This window comes from Hydractinia symbiolongicarpus, chromosome 11 (assembly GCF_029227915.1).
Source record: "Hydractinia symbiolongicarpus strain clone_291-10 chromosome 11, HSymV2.1, whole genome shotgun sequence".
NCBI classification, from domain to species: Eukaryota; Metazoa; Cnidaria; class Hydrozoa; order Anthoathecata; family Hydractiniidae; genus Hydractinia; species Hydractinia symbiolongicarpus.
The window spans coordinates 8532050-8556238 of NC_079885.1; the positions used below are offsets into that span (position 1 = coordinate 8532050).

Sequence of the window (24189 nt, forward strand, 5' to 3'; positions counted from 1 at the left end):
GTACTTTCCTAATAAGGTAAGGGATGAAGTCTTTTCTTGGACTTCTAAGTATGCACATGATAGGTGTCAGATTTGTCTCTTAGTATGGTGTGTTACGATAGGTGAGCATATTTCGCTGAAAAGCACATGTGTCGAGTTAACCATTATAGCCAGTGTTGTCCGTAATCATCCTTTTAACTGTCTAGACTTTGAGCTGAGTGCAGCAGTTGTAATATGAATGTGCACTAGAATAAACACAGTGGTTGACGCCTCAATTGCTCAGTAGAAGTAACAATGGACTTAAAACCTCTATCATATGGAATCTCCGTATCAGATCACTATTTATCTTAAAGACACTGGGACACCTTGACAACTTATCCAAAGTTAATTGTTCATTACCCTCGTGCGATTATGCGATACTAGATCTGGATGCAGTAATCGTCGCCCCACCCTTTGCGACATACTCAAAGCTACACCTTCACCACCCACAATTTCATTTAACACAGGAGATTCTGATTTTGCTGCTGAAATTGAGAGTAAAACAACCGCAGAAATATTTTGAAACAAGGTTGTAGGTAAAGAAAATTTTTTTAACTCCTTGAATGCTGTGATGGCCAGCTTAGCAAGAATCTTGCATGACTAAGTGTCACCCTCCTGCAGACATGTCAGATGAAAATGTTTTAAGAGCAAAACGTTTACTGGTAGTTAAAACGTTTCTCCAAGATTATAGAGGACAACGTTACGGCTACACTAGTGGCACTTAACAACCCGCAACAAGACAAACATGAGTTAACACACTCCTTTGGTACCTGTCGTAGACGCTAAATTGTTAAGCAAAGATATCAATATTTATTGTAGAGTCCACGAGAGAAAGATACTCAATGCCAAAGTTGATGCAAGCCCGGTAATGCCTTTTCAAAATCGCAGCCAAAAATAAATTGTGGTTTGTACCCAATATTTTAGTATACTTAAAGTGGTTGCTTATGATAAGTATGTGCACATTCACCAAATGCTGGTATTTAACTTTTTTCGCGAAGAATTAATTGCCACCATTTTGTGATTTTTGCGGCCCGGCTAGTTTCTGTATTTCTTTTTGCGGGGAGCAGTAAATAATGGACGTTTGGAGTCAACATTTTATTTTGAATGAAATTTTCTTGTCAATATACAAAACAAAAAAGTTTGTAACGTTTAAGGAACTTGCACCGAGATACGATTTATGTACCCGGAACCCCCCCCCCCCCCCACTCAAACCCCCTAAACCCCCCCCCGGCCCCCCCAAAAAAAACAGTGCCTCAGATAAACTTTCACTACACCCGACTGGCTGCTAGAGATAGAGAAATGTATGTTCTGCCACAGTTGAGACCAAGATGCAGGTATGTGTACAACTGGCTGGTTGATACCGTCCCAAAGCCTATAAAAGAGGGAGTCAGGGGTACATGAACAGCCGGGAAACGACTTCACGCCTCAGGAACATAAGCATGCCCACCAAAGGACCTTCTCAAATTTCCTCATTCTTGGTATAGGAGGAGCGGATGTCGATGGGTATATAGGAAGGGTGAGACCAAACGTGAAAACCTTAGTTGAGGGGCAGGTAGAAGATATGGGGTCGGCAAAGATACAGCTGTCACTATGGATACATTGGAGGAAGCCAATAGAGGGAACCAAAGACAAGTATGAGGAGGCAAAAAAAGCCTTTCATAGTAATATGGCCTCAGTATTCCAAGGCAGCAACGTAGATGACATGCTGGATACGATGTTTGCCCAAGTTAAAACACATGTGGAAAACTCAGCATTCCCCAAAAATGGCTTTACGATCGGTCGAATACTACACCTTGATATCGACTTCCATAAATTGAAACTAACAAGGGGTTCATCATATATACAGACACCTAAATGGATAGCCTCCAAGAAGGCCATTAATAACCCATTGAATGAGGATGAGGAGTGTTTCAAATGGGGCATCATCGCTGACCTATATCATGAGGAGATAGGGAAGAACCCCAATAAAATATCTCAGATGAAACCCTATGTAGGCCACTATAATTGGGAGGGTATAGAGTTCCCTACAAGCACCAAAAGCATAAGTAAATTCAAGGATAACAACAAGGAGATTGCGGTAAACGTCCTCTATGGACTCTTGGAGGTATGGGATATGGTGACGGGGAAAAGTAGAAAGACCATAGAGATTAGGTTCATCGATAGCTGCAGGTTCATGGCATCATCATTGGATAAATTGGCAAGCAGCCTTATTGGTACAAACGCTGCAGGTATAAAATGTCAACAATGTGCAGATACCTGCCTTGAATTCAGGGTATAGACGCCTCATATGAGGCAAGTTTTTGGTGTAAAAATTGCGAATCAACGAGTACCACAAAACAGCTTAATCAAGACCGGGTAAAGGCAAATGTACCATCCATGGCCAAATTCGTCGACAAGGATGATATCTTCAGGTTGATGCTGAGAAAAGGCGTGTACCCCTACGAGTACATGGATGGATGACAGCGATTTGAGTAGCTGGAACTACAACCAAAGGAGGCGTTATACAGCAAGCTCAAAATGAGGGGCATCAGCGACAGGGACTACACCTATGCGAAAGAGGTATGGAATGTCATTACCACAGAGGGCGATAACGTCACTATGGGGGACTACCATCATATCTACTTGACCATAGACGTCCTGCTATTAGCCGACGTCTTCGAGACATTTCGAGGTGTATGCCTGGACAATTACAAGCTTGATCTTGCCCATTTCTACTCCGAACCTGGCTTGGTCTAGAAGGCAGCTCTGAAATTTATGGGTATAAGGTTAGAGCTTCTTACAGACCCCGACATGCTCCTCATGTTCGAGAAGGGTATCTGGGGAGTTATAACGGGTATGCCTTGCGTCAAGACTTACTCACGGGTATACCTTAGAGGTAGATATCGATTACCCCAAGGAGCTACATGATAAACATAATGACCTACCGTTCCTTCCCGAACACAAGATGGTACATAAGGTTGAAAAGCTGGTCCCGAATCTGAGTGATAAACGCCGATATGTGGTGCATATTAAATCCCTTCATGAGGCTTTAAAACATGGTCTTGAGCTCAAGAAGGTGCATAGTTCAACCAGAAGGCATGGTTAAAGAGATATATAGATCACAACACGAGATTGAGAACGACTGCCAAAAACGACTTCGAGAAGGACTTCTACAAATTGATGAATTTAAGTGTTTTTGGGAAGACCATGGAAAGACCATGGAAAATATCATGGAAAATAAAAGGGTTAGTTCTACACAGTCGGTTCACATCTATGGGGTCGGAACTTTGGCTGTGCTTGCCATAGGAGTAGGGGTCTGGTATATGTTTGGAAGGGGTAAACCCTAAAACCCCGCACCGGAGTCTCGGCAGGGAACACAAGGCAAAACTTGGCCTCAGATTGACATCTTCAAAATGCATTGAATTTTTTCAAAAAAATTACACTTAATAAATGACAAGCAACGTATCATCGAAGGAAAAGGAGATTTTGGATATGCTCTATGAGACAGTGGTGGACCTTAGTTTCACCTTTGCCTATGCCATGGCAGGTAAGAAATTTTTAGGTATAACGAGGCCATCGACAAAAATGGATACCAACGACGTTCTCAAGATGGTGGCCTATTTTGCGGCAGGCCGGGCGAGTCGCGAGATGGCGGTGAAAAAAGGGTGGCTACCCGCCAGCATAGTGCCGAAGTCCATGTAGACCACCTAGTGAAATTTCTATATCTCACTGAGATATAGAAAATATGGAAGAGGAGGCCAAACGGTGCCATAAATGTTTACAAATCCTACCATTGAACCAGTTCAAGTCAAAGGGTAACGGGCAGCTGACAAAAACCTGCATCAAATGCCTTGATCTTGGGAGGGTATCAAATGGCAATTCAAAACGCCGCTTTTACGTGCAACCATTATATGAGTTAATAATTATGCTACAAGATCATATCCAAGCCCAGTTTAATGAGGGGTATACCTAGGAAAATTATGAGAGGGATGTGAACAGTAGGGTACGATTCAGGTACGACGAAACGTTTAATCGTCCGACACTTGCTGAGGTCACTAATGCATTACGACGGGCACAGTACGCATTAACAAATGGAGATCAAATGTTGTAGGAAGTGTAAAAATATATTACCCCCGCACAAGTTGAAAATCAGGGGTAATAGTCGAACAAAAAGTTGCATAGTCTGCCTTGATAAAGCCAAGGAGAGACGGGCGACTCCTAAAAATAGAGATATCGAAGACGTTGAAATGGATCCCCTCCCTATTGATAGGGAAATTCGGGGTGTTCAACAAGATAAAAACTACTTCATCCTATATGACTTAATGACATATAACATTATACCTCAATATATCGAACTTGTCGGAAACGGAGAAGGCAAGACTCGTTGAGAGATATCGTAATGCATTGCGGTGTCTGCAGGGTGTATAGTACTTACTCCACCACCCCTCGAATTTTTCAACTCGAAATACTAAGCTTTGCCCTACCTGCCAGGGGTACTTGGAAAACAAATATGGGGTTGTGTTAATCTGTTCGGGCTGTGCCGGGGTATATCTGAAGGTTCATAATCGAAAGTGGTCAAATTACTGAAATAAAATCCTGGATGTCGTGAAGTAACCGCATACGGCAATTTTCACGGGCCCTACTTCGTGTGGCAAGACACAACGTGATTTGGATCTACTTGAAGCCGAATATAAGGGACACTTCTACAATATCATCATCCTCTGCCCGACCCTAAGGTGGAATAGATCTTGTCTTGAAAGGACATCGCTATGGAAAGACCCCTATGTATTTCTGATAGACCCAGGAAATGAGCTGTTTGAATGGATTCAGAAATTGTCGTCGTTATTCGCGGCTAAGGAGAGTCTCTTCATAGTCGATGATTGTATATCGAACAAGGACTTCGATAATCGTCAACAATCCCTACTTGAATTAGCTATTTCATGTAGGCACAGAAAGCATAGCTTATGGCTCCTAACGCAGTCATATACTGCCTTGCCCAAAAATCGGAGAAGGCAGAAGAAGGCCCTGTTTTTATGGTACCCACACGAAAAAATCAGATATGAGGTTAATTGACGAAGAGACAAATCAAAACTGAGCTGAAAAAATCTAAGCGTGTGTGCCTTTTTATAAGATTGGAACATCCTAGGATTCGGGAAATTTTGGATTTTTTGGAGCACATTGAAATCCTCCGGCCAGGCATCAGTATATAGAAAACGTCTTCACAGCTCACCTTATTCAATGCAATGCCTGCAAGAGCCATTGAGACCTTGTTCGATAAACAAAATCAACCACTCTTCAAACGTTCCAATCTAGAGAGGTTTTTAAATATTCCAAATGACAGGAAATACGGACTTGGTAGCAGTATGACGACATCAGGAGGAGAAATAGAGAACATGCAGACAGCTGTACCCGGCAGGTACAGCTGCTCGAGTGGCCGGAAGGGGGGAAGAGCAGGCATGATGTATTTGTCACGTTGGGCAGAGCCCTCGAAATCACCGTCAGATCGAGAAAGCCCAAGGCTATAGCCTTGACAAAATGGCTAGCTGGGAAGGGGTGGAGAATTACAGGATAAGATAAAGGAGCAGCGGCAAGCCCTTGAGGATAAGGATAATGCCCTTGCCTTCCTAAATGATGAAATTGAAGTTTTTGGGGATGAAATTGAGGAGCTGAAGCAACGTGCCGTGCCCCACCTCGAAGATCAGGGGAGGGATAGCAGTATGGTAATAATTCAAAAGAATAATGATGATCCCTGGCCATATGTTGCAATCAGTGGGCAACAGGATTATGTAGCAAAACAATACGAAATAAGCTTGTCGACTACTCCAAGGGTGAGATCGTGGTACTGGCAGAGACCCCGAATTCCATAGTTCATTATAATTGGCTCCGAGAGTGTGGCTGTATTATAGTCAACCCGGAGAGGGTCAGACATTTTAGGCTCGGAGAACACTATAAGCATGAAAGAACTCGCGGAATAGGAGGTGGTCAGATCTGTCCATTTTCATTCTGACAAGATTTTCACTACCCTTGCGGGTAGCGAAAATTATATGCAAAAGTGGGGCATCTCCAATGGGCACCCTCGGTAAGTCAAAAAAGCCTCATTTGGTGGTGGGTTCCCAACCCCTCCTCCATTGACTGGTTTGGCTTCGGGATATAATGTATTGAAATATCAACATTATGGAAGCATACATAAAACAAAATCAATTTACAATCAACTACAATATTCAGGTACCTGTGCTACATTGCTGTATCAAGGCGGGGTCAGTGACAGGATATTGTCCTACCTACCTGGAAAATTTCAGGTATCGAGGTGAAGTATACTACGAAGGTTTTAAATACCCTACGGACGATGATCTTTTACACAGGGTAGCATCAGGCGAAAAAGCATGGGCAACATTTGTGAGAAGCGAGGTCGATGATGATTTCGAGGATGATATTGAACGTCTAGGACTCTATATCGTTGCGGTAAGGAGAACAACTATGGAGCACTCTGCTACTAGATCGTCAAGGATAGGGACTTGAAGCTATCGGATTTGGTCGATATTGAAACAATAAGCAAAATACTCAATTTTCCAATACCAGATAGACGTCTAGTCGATATTGATTTGGAGAATGAGCCTAATGTCATCAAATAATGGCATCGTCCATGGGTACCTATTCTACACCCAACAACCTTTGGATTGTGTAAGGGATCCGAGTGAAGATGATGCTTTGGATGACGAAATAGATTTGGGTGAAGATGATGACGAAATAGATTTGGATGAACTAGAGGAACTCGTGAAACATATTACCATTCTTTGATAACCTCTGGCGGTACCTGAACATCCTCTGGTACCTGCATGAGTTCTTCTGACACGAAGCTGCGATCAAGACCGTCTTTTAGGTAGTATAGAAGACGACTACCCGTCGCAATACGATCCAACCTGTAAGTATGTTTGCTGTAAAAGGTGTCGGTTGCGCGTCTTTTAGAGTCACTATGCTCCTCTCCGGGTTGTAGCAGATACAAGTACAGCTCATTCTCAGGTAGGGGTTTCTCTTCGGGATATTCCTCACTTTTTGCCAGCGATACCTCATCCAGCTTGATCGCCTTATTGGGCTTCATGTTTATCATGGCAATCTTGGAGTTATGACGGCTTTTGACGATGGTATACAGGTGCTTCACCCAAATGCTACTAATCTCGTTAGAGACCAACTCCTGCGCATCCTGGGGTTTGAAGAGTCTCTCTGCAAGTACCTTGTTGTAACTTTCGACGAAGGCTGTGAATGTATGGTGGTATTTGGTGGTTGCCCTCTTGATCTCAACACCCTTATCCTCCAATAATTTCGTTACTTGGGATTTGGACTCACTACCATTATCGCACTGAAAGGTTTTAGGGTAGTGTAGGTGTCCTGCCTTGTATATGTCCTTCAAAATCTCGGCGACTTCGCTAGCTTTCTTCGTTCGTGGAGGCCTCACTACCTTATATCTTGAAGCTACACGAATCCCCGTCAGAATATACTTGTACGTATTGCCATACAGGCGATCATGAGGCATATAGAGCAAATCGAACTGATGCATTTCCTTAGATCTCGTAATGGTTAAATGCGGATAATCGATCTTTTTAGAACCTTAAATGTGTCGTAGCCACAAGAGTTGCCTGGATAGCCAATGAATTACCTTTCTTTTTGAGAGACTGCTTGTTGGGTTTTTGAAGGGGTGTAAAAACCCTTTAATTGCGGTGCTTTATTGTCCGGGTTTACGTAGAATTGATCGTTGTCCAATTCTTTTAGGCTTTTGCCTGCCTTGATCTGCCTCTCTCGTTCCTTGTTGAACCAGTCGAGTTTCGCCTGTCGTTTGCGTATCCATTTCGCCTGGGCCGAATTTACTCGTTCCATCGCCTTGTCATGTCTTTTCCGTTCTGCCTCACCGTGCTCTGAGAACTTTGAAAATAGATACTTAGTCCAACTGAACGCCACGGCGTTTATGGCCGCACCCGCCACTATCACAGCTATTGTCGCCATTTATTGTTTACCCTTCTTGCAGTCTTTGCATCGATACCTCCTCCTTTGATGAGGGCAAGTTTTACTGCCCCCACATTCTTTACACTTGGATCTCACCCTTTGATGGGGACAAATTTGCCTTCTCCCACACTCCTTACTTTGTCCCCTCTTCCTTTGATGGGGACAAATCTGACTACCGCCACAGTCTTTACAAAAGGCCCTTTACCTTTAATGTGGGCATATTTGACTTCCCCCGCATTCCCTACAGTGGGATATCTGTCTTTGATGGGGACAAATCTGACTTCCGCCACGTTCTTTACACTTGGATCTTAACCTTTGATGGGGGCAAATGCTTCCACCGCCACACTCTTTACATATTGTTCTTCGCCTTTGATGGGGGCAAATGCTTCCACCCCCGCACTCCTTGCAGCGGAATCTTATCCTACCATGGGGGCACTTGTTTTTGGTACACTGCCGTTTGGCTTTATCAAGGCAACATATGCACTGTTTGGTTCGTTGACCATTTTTCAACACCTTAAATGCATCCAAGGCCAACACCTTTTTACATTTTGAACAGCTTTTGCTTTCTTCCATATTGTTTGTTGTGTTTGCCTCTGGAGCAAACACAAATTGTGGTCATTTAATACTGCACAGAGTGAAACCTACCGTCCAAGACATTCAGCTGGGCGTCTTGAAGCAAATACACGTAAGCCATAAAATCTCCGGTTCCATCTGCCTTTTTGGTGATATGTAGTGTGATATCATCACTTACACGTTTTAGAGGTCTTTGACTACCATGTAGGGTATGATCGGGAGACGCCCAAAAGTCTACAAACAGGGCATATATTTCATTGAAAAATTGACCGATAGTCACGTTTGAGTCGTGACTACCAAGGAGGTTCACGATCTGTTCGAGATGGTCCTTGGGCAACATTGCGTGAGAGTACTCATTAGGCTCTCCCTCGACAGTGACGCTAACCTTTTCAATTCCGGGGTTATAAAACGTTTCGTTAACGCCGGCGTAAGTCTTTTCCAGGGTCCATGAAGAGTAACAAGACACCCTTAAGTGATTTGGAGGGGGTGTCAATTTGGAGGTTATATGAAGTGTCTGATTTTCACATAGTAAGCACCTTGCTACGGAGTATCGTTTCGTAAAACAGGGCCAATCTTGCAAACCTTGACATCATGGCGCTTGCGAGACCTTCATGGTTGAGCTTGTCAAATTCTAACTTAATGTTGTTTATTCTGTACGCGGCATCGGCTGCCTTTGCCATTGCCCCGGACCCTGTACCTCCATCTTTGATGACGTCATTTGATTACGAATTGCCATCTGTCGTACAGGCCCTCTGCATAAAAAGGTAAATCCCTCGTCAGTTCAAACATCTTGCCTAGTAATATGCAGAAAAAATTGGGGTTACAGCCTAATGTGAAATATTATGATATGGTTAGGGAAGACAAGGGAAATCAACTCATTGTTAAGGAAATAGTGAAAGGTAAAAAAACCTTTAAGGAAATAGTGCTTACAAATCAAGATGGCAGCCTAAAAACAGTGGGTCAGTTACAAAAGCTCCTGGGTAGTAATCGCCTGCAAGCCCTGGGGTTTGTCGACTATGTTACACCTAACAAAGGTGGTAAATTTAGGGCCCAGAACCTTCTGAAAAGATATAATAAAATAGAGGAGGAGGACGCCGAACATATTGAGATGGAATCGTTGGAGGATATGGATGAATTTGTAGATGCCACGGAGAGTCTTGTACGTATACAGATGAAATACCCAGAATTGTACTGACCTGGCAGGGTTTATCGTAGGGTACCGGCATACCATAGAATTTAGTTGTGATTGCATCCTTGTAATACTTAAGCTTAGCGTTCACATAACGATCCTTTTGTACAGGCTCTGTCGTTAATTGCTCGGATATCTTCAATCTTTGACCATATTTGATGATATTTAGCAACGAAATCGGGATACTATTCAAAATCAAGACTCATTGCCGGTTACGCATTGACGTTGTACCGGGTCACTCCATTCGGGGACCAGATTTTCAGTGTCTTTACCCTCAAGGCCACCACAAGGTCCTGTGTATGGTGCCCTACTACATATCGTTTGACCTTACCCCCATTGTCAGGAATGGGATCTGATACCGTTAAGTATTCTATATTGATATCGTTGATATCTGTAAACGTAGCAGCAAAGAAGTAGAATAATTTAGGTTTGACAAGTTCGTTCTCAAATTTTAGCATTCTGTTTATTGTATATTTCGAACGACTGCAGAGAATTGCATGTCATCGTACATGCACAGCCGCCTCCGTTGTACGTAATATGTTCATGGTAGCAGTACCAGCATAACATTTTACCATTTACCTCAAACCTACGTCCGCAGGTACATTTGTCATATGGATCCAATATACGCTCACAGTCATTGCATTGTTCATCCATTTATTAGAATATCAATACGAGCCTCCAGGTCCTTAATTCTCCGTTCATTAGACCCCTTCTTCTCCTCCTGTACACATGCCAGGGTTACAAGTGGTAGGGATGACCGACGGCGGTAAAGAAGGTTATGAAGATCATACTTTTCAAGTTATATTGACAGTTGATACACATTTTATTATAGGTTACACATATTCGAGTACCTCGGGCTTCTTTTCAACGGCTTTGTTGCACATGTCCTGCGTCTTGAACCTATCCGGTATATGTATGATTTGCCAATGATCTTTTTCAACAATTTTGTTAGATATGTCTCGCGTCTTGAAGTGATCCGGTACATACTTCAGCAACTATGACTTCTTTTCAACAGCCTTGTTGTACATGTTCTGTGTCTTGAAACTCATCTTTATTATAGTAGTATTTAACTTACAAGCCCAGATTACAGTGCATGCGTTGATTTTTGATGATTATCATTAAGGAATTTTCCCTGCGCTAAAATTTTGAACCTCTTATTTTGCATACTTTGATGACGCCATTACTTAGTGGGGACTTTACCCTGCTAAGTAATGGCCGTATAATAGGGAATAGCCATGGCTAAGCAGGGCATGGTACCGCAGGGTGCTGGTTGGTACTGGACTTCTTGTGACGTCACTTGTTGTATGCGCACGCGACTGCGCTAGAAATTTTTGGGGTCGTTGACTTGTCGTTGAATTGTCGTTGACTTGGTGGGGGTTGCTGTGGGTTGCCGTGCGCGCACACGCGACTGCGCTAGAACATACATTTTATATTCTTTTTGCTAGCGATCCAACAAAACACAATTAGCTGATTGATGTTGCTTCCACAACAGATAGACGTACACATACTGTAAATCATATGCGCTGCATATTTATTATAGGTAACCAGTTGGCGCCACCAACGGTAAGCATGGAAAAAAATATCAAACTGGCTGCAGTTTAAGCACTTACTTATCGACACACCATTTATCAGCCATAACTCAGCTTTGAGACATCACAAGGTTTATACTAAAAAGAATTAAATTCTCTATAAAGAATTGCTCCACTTCGTCAATGTTGCAACAGCAGGTGCCATAAATTAACTGCAATGACGAAAACTACTGGCGAAAAAACGTGGATATCTCCAGTTTTTATAATATAACCGTAGTTTAAGAGTTTAATATAAAATCTGAAACATTTTAGAATTCATCTCCATTGTCGCAACCTGGCGCAAAACACACCTTGGGTCAACCAAAAGTGTGTTTAAGGTCTTTTTCGAACTACTGCGATTAAAAGCTGTAAGGAAGTCCAATACAATTTTGTCCCCTGGGCATCTTGTATCTTTTCTGACATCAGGGCGATATAAAAAAGAGACAAGATCCGCCGGGAAAAAGGTTTGTCCGTAGTCCAGTAATAACCCTGACATGGCCAAACTAATCAAAGTCATTGAAGCGGATTTCCTGAAAATCACAGAGGTTTCTTAGACTAATATACAGTCCATGAGTATAAGATATCAAGCCATTTGCACGACTAAGTAATAATTATTTTGGGAAAAATGTTTAAAATCTGAAAATATATAAAGGAAATAGTGAAATATAACATAGCTTAAGTGGATCACGTCGATTAAGTCATCCGCAAAAATAAATTTCCATGAAAAGTTAAAAAAACGGTAAAATCCGCGAGTTTAAATTTAAAGCGCACAGAACTGTTAAATTGTTACTTAAAAAAATGGCAAGTCGGGTCGAGGGTTGAAAGCCATGTTTGTTGCTTGCAGGAGCTGTTCAATTCGTGACTTTTACATAAAATACCACATAAAATCTGAAAATTCTCGGAAGCTCCGACTGTGGTTCGATACAGTCAACTAGCTAAGCTACACATCTTGCGTTTGAAATGTAAACTGGAAGTGTTGAACTGTAAAAACAAAACAAAACGTCACTGTTTTCTGCTCAACTGAGTTCTTTTATAGTAGCTCTGTTTATAACGTGGATGGTACTTTATGACTCAATCCATCTTGATTTATTCTAGCCAGTCAGTAGTTAGTTCCAGCTTAACTCTGCCCGCTTGCATTTTGTTTTATCTTTTTGTTGTTATTGTTGTTATGCAAGCTGGTTTAGGTGGTTTTTAGAGGGGATAAGAAGTTTATTTGATAACTGGAGCGTTAAACTATTATGGAGTGGCTTATTGGGATTGGAAGAAGTAAACTTGGTGGTGCAGGTAGTTCTCATTCGAGAAACCCTCGTCACGAAGATAATCAGAAGGCATACATGATTGATAAGACTAATTTAGGAAACCTGCTTAGTAAAATAACAAAAGATGAACTACAAGAAACAGTTCCTGTGCCAACTGGAGTTGATATAAATGAATGGCTGGCAACAAATACTCTATCATTTTATAATCACATTTCTTTAATATACGACTCACTCCATGAAGTATGTACATCACACACCTGTGTGACTGTTTCAACTGGAGCTCCAATGAATTTTACATGGGTTGACGATAGAGGTAAAAAGGTCAGACTTTCTGCACCTCAATACATAGAGTTGGTAATTATACAAATTGAAAAGTACATCACTGATGAAAGCGTTTTTCCCACAAAATATGACATGACATTCCCTAACAACTTTCAAACTATTGTAAAAAAGATTTTTAGACTGATGTTCCATATAATAGTCCATATATACCAGTCTCATTACGAGCACATTGCTGAGATGAAGCAACTGTCTGCTTTGAACACTTTGTTCATTCACTTTATGTATTTTCAAACTGAGCATGGATTGTTGGAATCAAAGGAGCTACAACCATTAGAAGACTTGATTAAGTCGTTATGTCTATAGCAAAAATTGTTTCTGTTTTAATATAATTTAACCTGTTTTCATATAATGGTACCAAAATTGAAGACTTTCAAATTTTGTAAATATGCTAAAGTATCATTTAAAAGATGGAGAATGCTATTTTCATATTTATGTAGATTTAAAATTGTAAATGCCATCATTTTAATAAAACTTGTTTAAATGTGGAGATGGTTTAGAAGTTTGGAAATGTTTAATAGTTCACTGTTTTCTCTTTATATCTCATATATAGTTGTTTTCACAAAATAATATATGCATGCTTTTTTATTACGGCCATTTAATGAGAATACAAGCCTTTTGATTAAACTATAACAAAATAATCTGAGGCTTGAGTATAAGCTTTGTGCAGAAATGCCTCAATAATAAGAAAAGCCAGGCTTGAAATTTTCCCCATAAAATATTTAAACCCATCATAAAATTTTTGTCAATGCATATTTTCTCCTTCTACAGCAACAATGTTTTTAGATTTGTCAATATCTAAGCATGTTTAAAGATCCTATTTAAAACCTTATCCAACATTTTATATATAGTATATATATATATAATTTTTTTGTATAATGGTGTTGATTTCTGTTGTGTTTATGATAGTGATATGTTAAGATTAAAGCACAATTTTTTTTGTTTTGTTGGAAAGTAGAATGTTTTCAAATTATTTGTAGTTTTTGAATACTAAAATACTTAAATAACAGAGCATGTTTATAATTGTGATTTAAAACAAAAGCATACAACTATATATATCTTAAAAGAAGAAATTTTTCTGCATTTAACAATTTTAATCACAAAAAATTAATTTTGTGAGAGTGGCATCCTTATAATAAAACATCTTGTCTTAATAATCTTACCAGGATATATTTACAAAAGATCTAAAAATTGGATGGATCACGAAAACATTTTCTTTAACATGTTTTGTCGTACTACCTGACAGAAACTTTATTCAATAATTTACATGCATACTCTCTGCCTAGACAGAATGCAGGTGAACTTTAACAGCGTGAACTGACTTGCTTGGCTTTTGTAAACATTTAAAAAAATATTTATTATTGTCAATCTCTAACTACTTGTAGCTGTGTCCTTAAGTGAGGATTTTTTTTACTTAATCTGGAAAATGGTAATATAAAAAGGCATACTCTTTTTGCATTAAAAGTTGTTTTGGCAGGCGCAAAATTAAAGTTTTATTATTTTATGCTTGTGTTAGTTACAGTGTAATTATGTATTTTGTATTTTTAAAAGATTATATATTTTTTTTCGGATCTTCAAAAGACTCACTATATAAAACGTGTTGTTGTTTTACCTTATAACTTTTAGACTTTTGTGGCTATAGTTTTTAGTGACGTTAGTTACGTTTAGTGACGAGAAAACAGTTAAAAAATTTTGTTTATCAAGGTTACTTGAATGTATTAGTTTTTGGTATGGAGCCTTAAGAAAATTTTTAAGAAACAGTATCAACATTAAAAACTCTCGTTTTTACATTGAAAAACAATGTTTATATACCGAGTCGCCTGATACTTGCATCCCAAAAACGCGTTACCAAAAAAAAAGTTCTAAATTTTGTCGACGAACTGATTCCAGTTTAATGTTTCATCGTTCGTCGTAATAAGCATTATCAATTTGTCTTCCCTTTTAAATGCTCAAGTATTGCTTAGTTTGTTGCTGATTTGTTGACTGTCTGCATAGTAACTACCAAATTCACGTGTTTGCTTGCACGTGTTGTATATAAAACGTCGCTTTTAAAAAGCGAAAACAATGCAACCTTTCATTAGAGACCATACCATGTGTTTTCGTGGTAAACTTCCAGGAATCGAATTAAGCTGGGGCATGGATCGGAAAACTTGCGAAATTCGGGCAGATTGTAAAACAAACAAAATTGAATTAGAAACTCAAAAATGTTTTCAAAATTTATTTACTTTTCCCTGCAGTGTAAACTATACTTTACTAACTTTCGCAGCAATTTACCGGCCTCATAACCTATTTAAGGCACTTAACACAATGAACAAGATTATTCATTGGATGGGTATTCATTATTGATGACGTGGAAAATTCAGATCGTTTTTCACAATCTTTAAATAATTATAAACACGCAGCAATTTACCGGCCTCATAACCTATTTAAGGCACTTAACACAATGAACAAGATTATTCATTGGATGGGTATTCATTATTGATGACGTGGAAAATTCAGATCGTTTTTCACAATCTTTAAATAATTATAAACAATCTGTTAAAAGTAAAGTATAAAAGAAATTTCTTTGTTATTTCGTGTTTTTTGTGTCTCCGCGGTAAAGAAGTTGAGTTTTAGCTAAAGAAAAAAGCAGGAAATTTAAAGGGTTTCTCATAACTCGCCGACGCTTGTGGAAGCTTTAAACATTCTACAATTTAAGGATATTTCGAACTCCCATGTACACAGAGATCACGGAAATAAATATTAGAAAAACAAATATGGCGGACATGACTCAACAAATCATTCACAGTTTAGGACATGTTCTCAGCATAAACTGTTTTTGTTTGAAACGATCATCAATATTGTTGACAAAACCTAAATTAACTAGGTATTCCGCATTATTTTTTTACAATAACAGCAAAACACGTTCCTTCCTCCAGCCCTTTCTTTCTATGAAAGAGTGGACAATCGGTTCAGTTGATTCACAAAATTTTTATATTCCGGGGACTCAAGCAGTAAATTTCTGAAATAAACCTTAGCAAATAAGTTCAAGGGATAATCTAATAATAAAACCTGAAAACCGCAAACAGTTCTTCCATCAAATGAAAAACTCTCCGATTCACAGAAATTGGGTTGTATTGTTGCGTCCCCGTTTCAACCACCCACCCATAGATTTTAACGACGTTGCGTTATTGATAAAACAAATACACCAATTTTAATATTTAATAGAAATATATTTAACTGTATAAATAAATTAACATCATGAATACATATTATTATAATTTGATAAGTTCGAGGAGTTCTCTACTGATTATTTTTACGCCTTTCTCATCAGTCTCATCTGAATTAACATTAGCCAGCTGTGACAACATTTGTGTTAACTCTTTACTACCACTGAAGATAGTCTTAATGTCGTCATTACATGTCACTAATCGTTTCAATATCCTCAACATTACTTTTTGTTGTTTACCTGTACTTTGTTTTAAATATTGACAAACACATTGTAGATTATCTCCTGAGAAACATTCCACGTCCCCTCCAAACAATTCAGCTGAGAGGTACAAGCAACGGCACGCCCACTTTTGAACATCTGTGTCATCATAAACCAACAAATTCAGAAGAATACCGTTTAACTCAGACAAAACTTTACTTTCTTGTAACAAATCCTCTACTTCGATTTTGCTAACCATATTGTCCGCAGGTTTATTCGACAGAACATTTTTCACAGCAAGTTCGATATTTCTCAACACATGCTGCAATGTATCTAACAATTGCAGCAACAATGAAGACACATTGCTTACATTAGCATCATCTTCGATACACGAAGCTACTTCCACGAATGCTGCCGAAACGTAATCAATTATTCCGTTTTTATAGGCACGCATAAAATCCACTTCGTTTTTAGAGACGAGATTATTCAAAATGCCAACAGCACATTGCAAAACAGAGCTATTTATAGCGCCTTGGTAACTGCGTAGTACGGACAGCAAGTTTTGTATTATATCGTTTTCAATTAAATCCCGGAACACATTAGGAAATTTTTCGGTAAATGCATGTAACAGTTTTAAACAATATGATGGGATCGGATGCTGATCTTGAAGAAGGTTTTGCAGCTCGGGAATAAAATGCTCCATCAATATCTATAGATAAGTAAATGAAGTTTTAAAGTACAGTGGAATCCTTTTATCTTGAACTGTCAAGGGACCGGGATATTTGATAGGGAGGGACAAAAATATTTGTTTGAGAGATAAGGAGATGTTCAGGATAGATAGTGCTCAAAATAAAGCCAATAACTACAAAAGCAGAAGTAAATAAATAAACTTGATAGCAGATAAACAAAAGTAAGCTGTGAATGAACATTCCTTTTCTCACCTTGTGTAAATCCATGATAAAACCAGTTCTTTCTTCCTCCTCTTCATTTTCTAAACACAACGCTGAAATATCTGTAAACAACTTTAACGACAACATCCTCAAGTTTCCATCTTCACTGCTGTCAAACGATGCAAGGACAGGCAGAATATCCGTCACTACATGTGCCATGTTGGTCAGTAGAATTGGAGGATGCTGAGTAATGGATTCGATGATGGAAAACACGTTTGACGTGGCCTGCTCAGCGTGTTGTTTTGTGTTGCTGCCGGATAAATTGATTTCACCATCGTCCATCTGTTTTATTTGCTGTAAAAAACAAACGTAAACAATAGATATAGCATATGACAACAACAACAACAACAACAATAACAATAACAACAGCAGCAGCAACAGAAACAACGACAACGACAACAACGACAACATAAAAAATACTTTTGCTTCCCTCACCTTTAACAAACTCCCTAAATGATAAATAAATTTTCGATCAACAAATCTCTTCCGAAACACTGAACTGGTCACCATGTGAAGAACGACAGATAACAAAGGTAGATGCAACTTGAGTTGTTTTGTTTGAGCAACGTTTGGATGACGACGTCCACTAATCATGCTCAAAATGTGCAGAACACCTAAACAGTAATATGTAAACAATAACATGCATCCAGGTGAGATTCGATTGTAAAAAAATCCTTCAGATAAGCAACATTGTTTTCTCAAGTTACATTGCGTATATTCCACGCACATATTAAAAATCCGGCAAACGCGTTTCGCGCAATGAACATACCAGCGCACTTTGTTCGCTGGTTTAATATTTTTTTCTAAAAGTATATTACAAAGAGAAGATAAAAATTCTAGATATATGTTCAAGTCTGTAAATTACATACATGCCGGGAAAATAGCCATTATTGTTTTTCGCCGCCATCAGCTCGACTTTCGTGTAAGTCACTAAAGTCGAAAACCGACAGCCGTTCCGTAGCCCTTTTAATACATTAAAGACCATGAGAAAATACTCCTATACTCCAATTACTAATTTTCAACAAATTTCCTAACCACCTCGTTTATTCCAACCCCCTGATTATTCAGTACGCTAGAAGTAAGATCAATTTTCAACAACTTAAAAATCATGAGCAAGCGCGTAAAAATAAACCTTAAGAAACAATTAACATTGCTACCAATCATCAGGCGACTTCACCGCCGCAATCTCCCTGACAGGTGTCAAAACAAAAGAGTGTTCAGGAAGCTCGTTAGTAGCGAAAACAAATAGAAACCACTCATATCAGGCATGTGCAGTGAGGGAAACCTACCTTCAATTATCTGTGGTTGTATGTCAACAATAGTACGCACAATCATAGCCAAACATTGATGCACATAAACCAGTAAATCACTGTGCTCTTTGCCAGCCACTTTCTTGCTGTCTCTTTCAATGAACATAATCAACCGCGATTCACAACACAGAAGCAATACATCATGCGATCGAACACACATTTCAGCAAGAAGAAGGTAGATTTTCCCGCGTAGCACAGGCGAGGCTGATTCAAGATTGTGGATAAGTTGTTGAATTAAATTATGATCTTGCGTAATCCTTTTCGCATGTATGGAACTTGATAAAAGTGCAACAAAGATAGTTACAAAGGCTTGTTGAGATTTCGGCGTACCAGAAAACAGCCCATCTTGGAATTTGTTTAAACCAGCTCGGTCTGATACATGTTGGACGACAGTCGCGCTATGCATGGAGATACGACATAAACACGATGACGCTGTCACTTTCTCGATGTCGGAAGCTGCGTGAATAAACAAATTCCAAACACCCTTGGGATAAAAAACGATTATACAATTAAAGTTTGTTTGCATTTTACTGCAAAGTTGTCGTCATTGCAAATACCTCGGTTTCCGCGGTTGAGGCCAATCTCGATTTACGGTTGGGAGTAAAAATCTTTTTTTTAGGGATTTACTTTCGCAATTATGTCCAAGTAATATTTTTCACGGAACTTTTTTCGCAGATTTAAAAAAATCCGTGAATTACAGCAAAAATATACAGAACAGTCTCCCTAATTAGCAGACAACACTGATGCAACTGACCGCTAATTAGTTGTTTACCTTTTGAAAAGTTGATATTTTCAGGCTTATACTCGATAAGTCGGTATATGTTTTGGTTTTTTTATAGCTGAAGTTGTTAGCAAAAGGGTGAACAGAGCAGTTGCATCATTTACATCAAGTATCTAATTATTAGAAAGAACAAAGTTCAAAAATACTCATTTTGTGTATAAAAATTGTCTGTTTATAGGAGTGTCCGGTAATTGATAGTCCGCTTCTTAGAATATATTCTATGAGAGATTCACCAGAATTCAGCCAGTGTGATAAAATCTGTCTGTTAATCAGATATATTTGCCCTTTTGAGTTAATGAGAGAGAGAATATTACTCCCAATAAAGTAGTCTCGTTTCAATTGAACCTTTATTCCAAAGAATCTATATGATAATACCCGTATACGTCTGTCTGTCTGTCACGCGAGAAGGTAACCGCAGTAGCAAGATAAACAAAATGAGGTAAATAAAGGACAGGTGAACCCGTGGATTTATCCACGGGCCCCTGAAGTCATGATAAAGAACTCACCAGTCCAACCTCATTGGTTAAAAACTTTTTACAATATCTTCCAGTTGTGCTGACAATATTTTCGATGGTTTTGGCAGCGATAAGTCTTGTGACGTAATCATCTGTTTGTTGTAAACATTTGTTGATAATCGTAAACACAGCCCCTTTGAAAAGATAAAACAAGAAAATAAGCGAGTCAATACTCTATGTTGAAACACCAACAACCCTGGGTACTGTCATTCTAGGTATCTTTCATTTCCAAAATGTTAATGATATTTTTCGAATGATGAAAATTGAGACAATGCCGAAAAAGACGACACATCAAAAGGAGTAACAAGTCAAGTAGTTAAAAAATTTAAGGTAAGGTTTACCATCAACATAAAACTGAAAATAAATTGGGAGGTTTGTATCTTTTTTAGCTAAATTTGTAATTTTAACAACTTTGATTTTCACTTAAGTTCTTACTTTAGTGTATGCACTTACACTTTTCATACCTCGAGTATCCGTACCTGGGATACCAATACGAACTTTCGAAAATGAACTGAACCAAGACTGCGAGTTTTTGTTTCCATGGTTACCAGCATTCTCAGTCCGTCTTCGGTTCGTTTTATAAAGAATTCGCACAAAAAAATGCCACATAGTTAAAACAAAACAGATCATTTACTTTTGCATGAGCTGCAGGCACAACTGATGATAAAGAATATCTCCTTCTTTCAGAAATAAACACAAAAGATCATCAGTACCTTGATTGCCCAAACCTTAAATACCAATAACTCGATTACTTGTACCTTGACTACTCTAACAACATGTGGTATGATGGAGAAATAAGGAGATATACACCACTAGTTCATTTGCCTTCGTTCACTTAATAATTCAATATGCAAAGCGTTTCCATGCTCTCTCTCGAAGCTATAATTTACGTTAGTGGTTGTTCAATATACATATGTATATATATATATACCTGAAGGCTCCCAGTTTTGCAATACCCTATCTTCACTTTCTTCTTGAGTAGCAGCATAAAAAAGAAACTCTCCTATTGCAGGTAAGAGAGACTGTTTCAGATGACTGTTGCGAAAGTTTTGTTTGATTTGATCAGCTACCACAGAAAATACTTCAGCCATGTTAAATGATGGAGATATGTACGTCACGCAGCTAGCTATAACACCTAAAACTCTACCTGGAAAGAAAATTATTCATACATAATAAAACCGATAAAATACGCTTACGATTTTAGCTCAATCGCGAAATTTAATTCTGCAAAATTTAAACATTTTATGATAATTTATGACGATGAGTGCTATCTATAATTTATGTTTGTATAAAAAAAACAATAGAAAAGCAAACAAAAATAATTCTATTTCCTTTTTTACATTATAAAAATTTGAGAAATTTTAAAAGAACAGTAAATTGTGAGTCGCGTAACTCGGCATTGTCAACCTTTAAAATTTAATTCTTGGCAACTTTTTAAAAATCTGACAACGTTTCTGGAAGGACCATTAAAACCAAAATTTTTTGACATTTTGCTGAGATATCAAAGAAATTCCTAATATTCTGACTTTTTCTAATATTTTGACAATTCCTGACATTCCTGAGAGAAAAAGAGAAACCGTGTTATTTAGCAAAAATTAAAGGAAAAAAATAGTTTTGCAGTTTAACACCTATATACACCAGAGTTTACACCTATCACAACATCGCTGACACATAAAATGACATTGAAAGTAGCATACCTGTTCTAGTTTTAAGATCGAACTGTCCAGACATCTTTAAATCACTCAACAAATGTTGGATATGATTTTCTTCAATTATAGCATTCGAGACATCTTCTACTTTCGACAGCGTATTTAAATAGGCCAGTATATTCATTTTCTGTCGCAATCCCGACTTGCTTTGCGCTGAATTTTTCGCGGGTTGCGAATAAGTTGCGAACAACAATGTTAATTGTTTATTTATCTCTTCTCTACTATAATCGCCTATTTTATCAAGATTTAAAGATAAAAACCCAAGTGAACTTGCCTCCCATTTTAATGGGGGAATTTTTCGTAATTTTGTGTTTTCTGCGATAGGAGTAACAATTAAATCGCTAGTATGGTAGAGAAGATCAATTACACTTAAGTTCATGCCATCAACACGTTGCAGAACATCTGCCGTCGACCCAGTAGATTGGTTTAACTCCATCTCAGTGTTTCTTTGGAGGAGTTGTGGCGTTTCTCTAGCTTTAGAATACGAAATATCGTTGCTCTCTTCGGTCGTAGTGGGTGTAGATTCAGTTAGATCCATCACCGCAAGCCCTCGTTCAATTTTATACGTACCACCTTGCCATGCTTGCTTGCTTTCGTCTCGTTCAGACTTTACAGATGAGATCACGGAAGTCTTTTCATCTGGCACGTGAAGTGATCTAGTTTGTAAATTTTTAGTGAAATTAACTTTAGGAACTGTTTCTGGTCTGTTATTTACACCTGGTGCCGATCGTTCTTCCGGCGTTTCATCTTGAGAAACGACACTTGTATCACTCAAGACGCTTCTTGAAGTTCTCATATTTTCAAATGAATCAGCGAGGTAACTTAACTCGCCATCCCAAAATGGATGTAAACAAAGTTCGAGCCAATCAATTCTTTGGCCGGACTCTTTCTGTAACAAACCCTGGATTAACATGTACAAGTTTTCCGATGCTTTTTTATACGTACCATTTTGTCCTAAATGTAAAAGGGGAAAAGACAAAAAAATGACCAGAAAAAGCTAAATATTTTGGTATATATAATGGCTACCCCACAACTACCTTGATTCTGAATTGTTTCACTTAACGTAAAAAAGCTGATATTTCTCAAACAGTTGAAGTGAGCGCACATAATAAACCTCCCTCCCCCTCCCTCCTCTATGTTCTTACCTACCTTCTAAACCACTAAAACTCTGTGAAAATTCCAAAACAATCGGATATGATAAAACGCTAAGTAGTTCAAAATTCCAGTACTGATCAAACTAAAAACCATAATCTGTTTTGCCATTTTAATAGATATTTTAAATTCAAAACCATATAACATTTTATATACAAAACATACGACAACAGTAAACTATTGGTGACATGTCACAGAGGGTGAATTCTTATGCTTAATTTGTGTTTCCTGCACAGGAATATATAATCTAATTCTACCTTAATTTTCCTCAAGGTATTTTTAAAACTTGAGTTAAATTTCCTGACTTTTTTAAATTGTCAGCAAAGTAAATATCCTTTTTTAAAAAAATTAAAAGCTGTTCTCCAAATGAGCGCAGTAGAGCTTAACTCCGCAAATGACCACTATAGAGCTCAATTTTCTAAACGACCGCAGTTGAGCTCGATTCTCTAAAAGCTCGATTTACGTTATAGAAAACAAAAATTGCAAAATCTTAACACAATTAAACAATAGAATTATTTAAACAACAAGACAGGTAAATACCTTGCATGGGATATGTAATCTTCGCCTCAAAAACTTCCTCACACATTTTCTCAAACAGCCTTGCCTTAAAAGGAGTGTCACCAGTAAACATCTCATATAACACAATCCCTAACGACCAGAGATCGCTTTCTTTAGAACATACTTCTCCTTTTAACACCTCAGGCGCCATATAGAAAGGTGAGCCAGGTGTTTCGTTCTCACCAGTCAAGCTATCAGTAAATTGATCAAGTATGTCAGCTTGCCCTTGTACACGTGCTAATGAAAAATTACTGTATTTCAAAGTTCCATCACCATCTAGTAAAATCTTGGACGGTCGCAAATCTGAATAAATTATATCAAGCGAATGTAAATAAGCTAAACCAGCCACTATATCTTTTCCAAATTGTTTTACGGTATCTTCTGGAAGATATGAGTCTTCTTTTAAAACATTTTGCAGAGAGCCACCTGTACATAGCTCTACCACAAGCCATAAGTGATTGCTGGTTTCGTACCACTCGTAAAATTGCACCACATGTTTGTGTTCCAGCTCGTGGCATATACGAACATTATTCTGTATTTGCTGACGTTTGTTTTTCTCTATACAATGTATGGCAACGTATTCAATGGTACCTTTTCGCCGGCCTTTGTACACCGTTCGCTGGTTACCACTTCCTATCTCATCATACAGCACAAAGTTTTCCATTGCATTTTAATTTTTAAATTTAAGTTGATATTCTTGACTATGTTTTCATTATTTTTTATAACTTTCTAAATGACAAAATATTTTTGACAGTGTTAGATGTTTTGTGCGTCAAATTGCTATTAAAGGTTCCTCATAACAACATAAACAGAATGTAAACAGAGATTAACAAAATTAACCCCACAAAAATGCTAAACTTTAAATTATATTCCTAACAGTAA

The 24189-nt window shown here is 38.3% G+C and overlaps 2 protein-coding genes across 2 annotated transcripts; one reads left to right on the plus strand and one right to left on the minus strand.

Moving 5' to 3' along the window:
- Window positions 1-12205: 12205 nt before the first annotated feature.
- Window positions 12206-14494, plus strand: LOC130614574 (MOB kinase activator 2-like). The gene has a single exon (XM_057435999.1). It carries the CDS (start codon window positions 12564-12566, stop codon window positions 13227-13229), a length of 666 nt encoding a protein of 221 aa, XP_057291982.1. The 5' UTR covers window positions 12206-12563; the 3' UTR covers window positions 13230-14494.
- A 1620-nt stretch (window positions 14495-16114) lies between these two features.
- LOC130614568 (serine/threonine-protein kinase ULK4-like) lies at window positions 16115-24154 on the minus strand. The gene is made up of 8 exons (XM_057435993.1): window positions 23290-24154; window positions 21586-22551; window positions 20820-21035; window positions 19880-20022; window positions 18572-19076; window positions 17718-17896; window positions 17274-17576; window positions 16115-17041 (listed from the first exon to the last, which is right to left on the minus strand). Exons 1-8 carry the CDS (start codon window positions 23969-23971, stop codon window positions 16178-16180), a joined length of 3858 nt encoding a protein of 1285 aa, XP_057291976.1. The 5' UTR covers window positions 23972-24154; the 3' UTR covers window positions 16115-16177.
- Window positions 24155-24189: the final 35 nt, after the last annotated feature.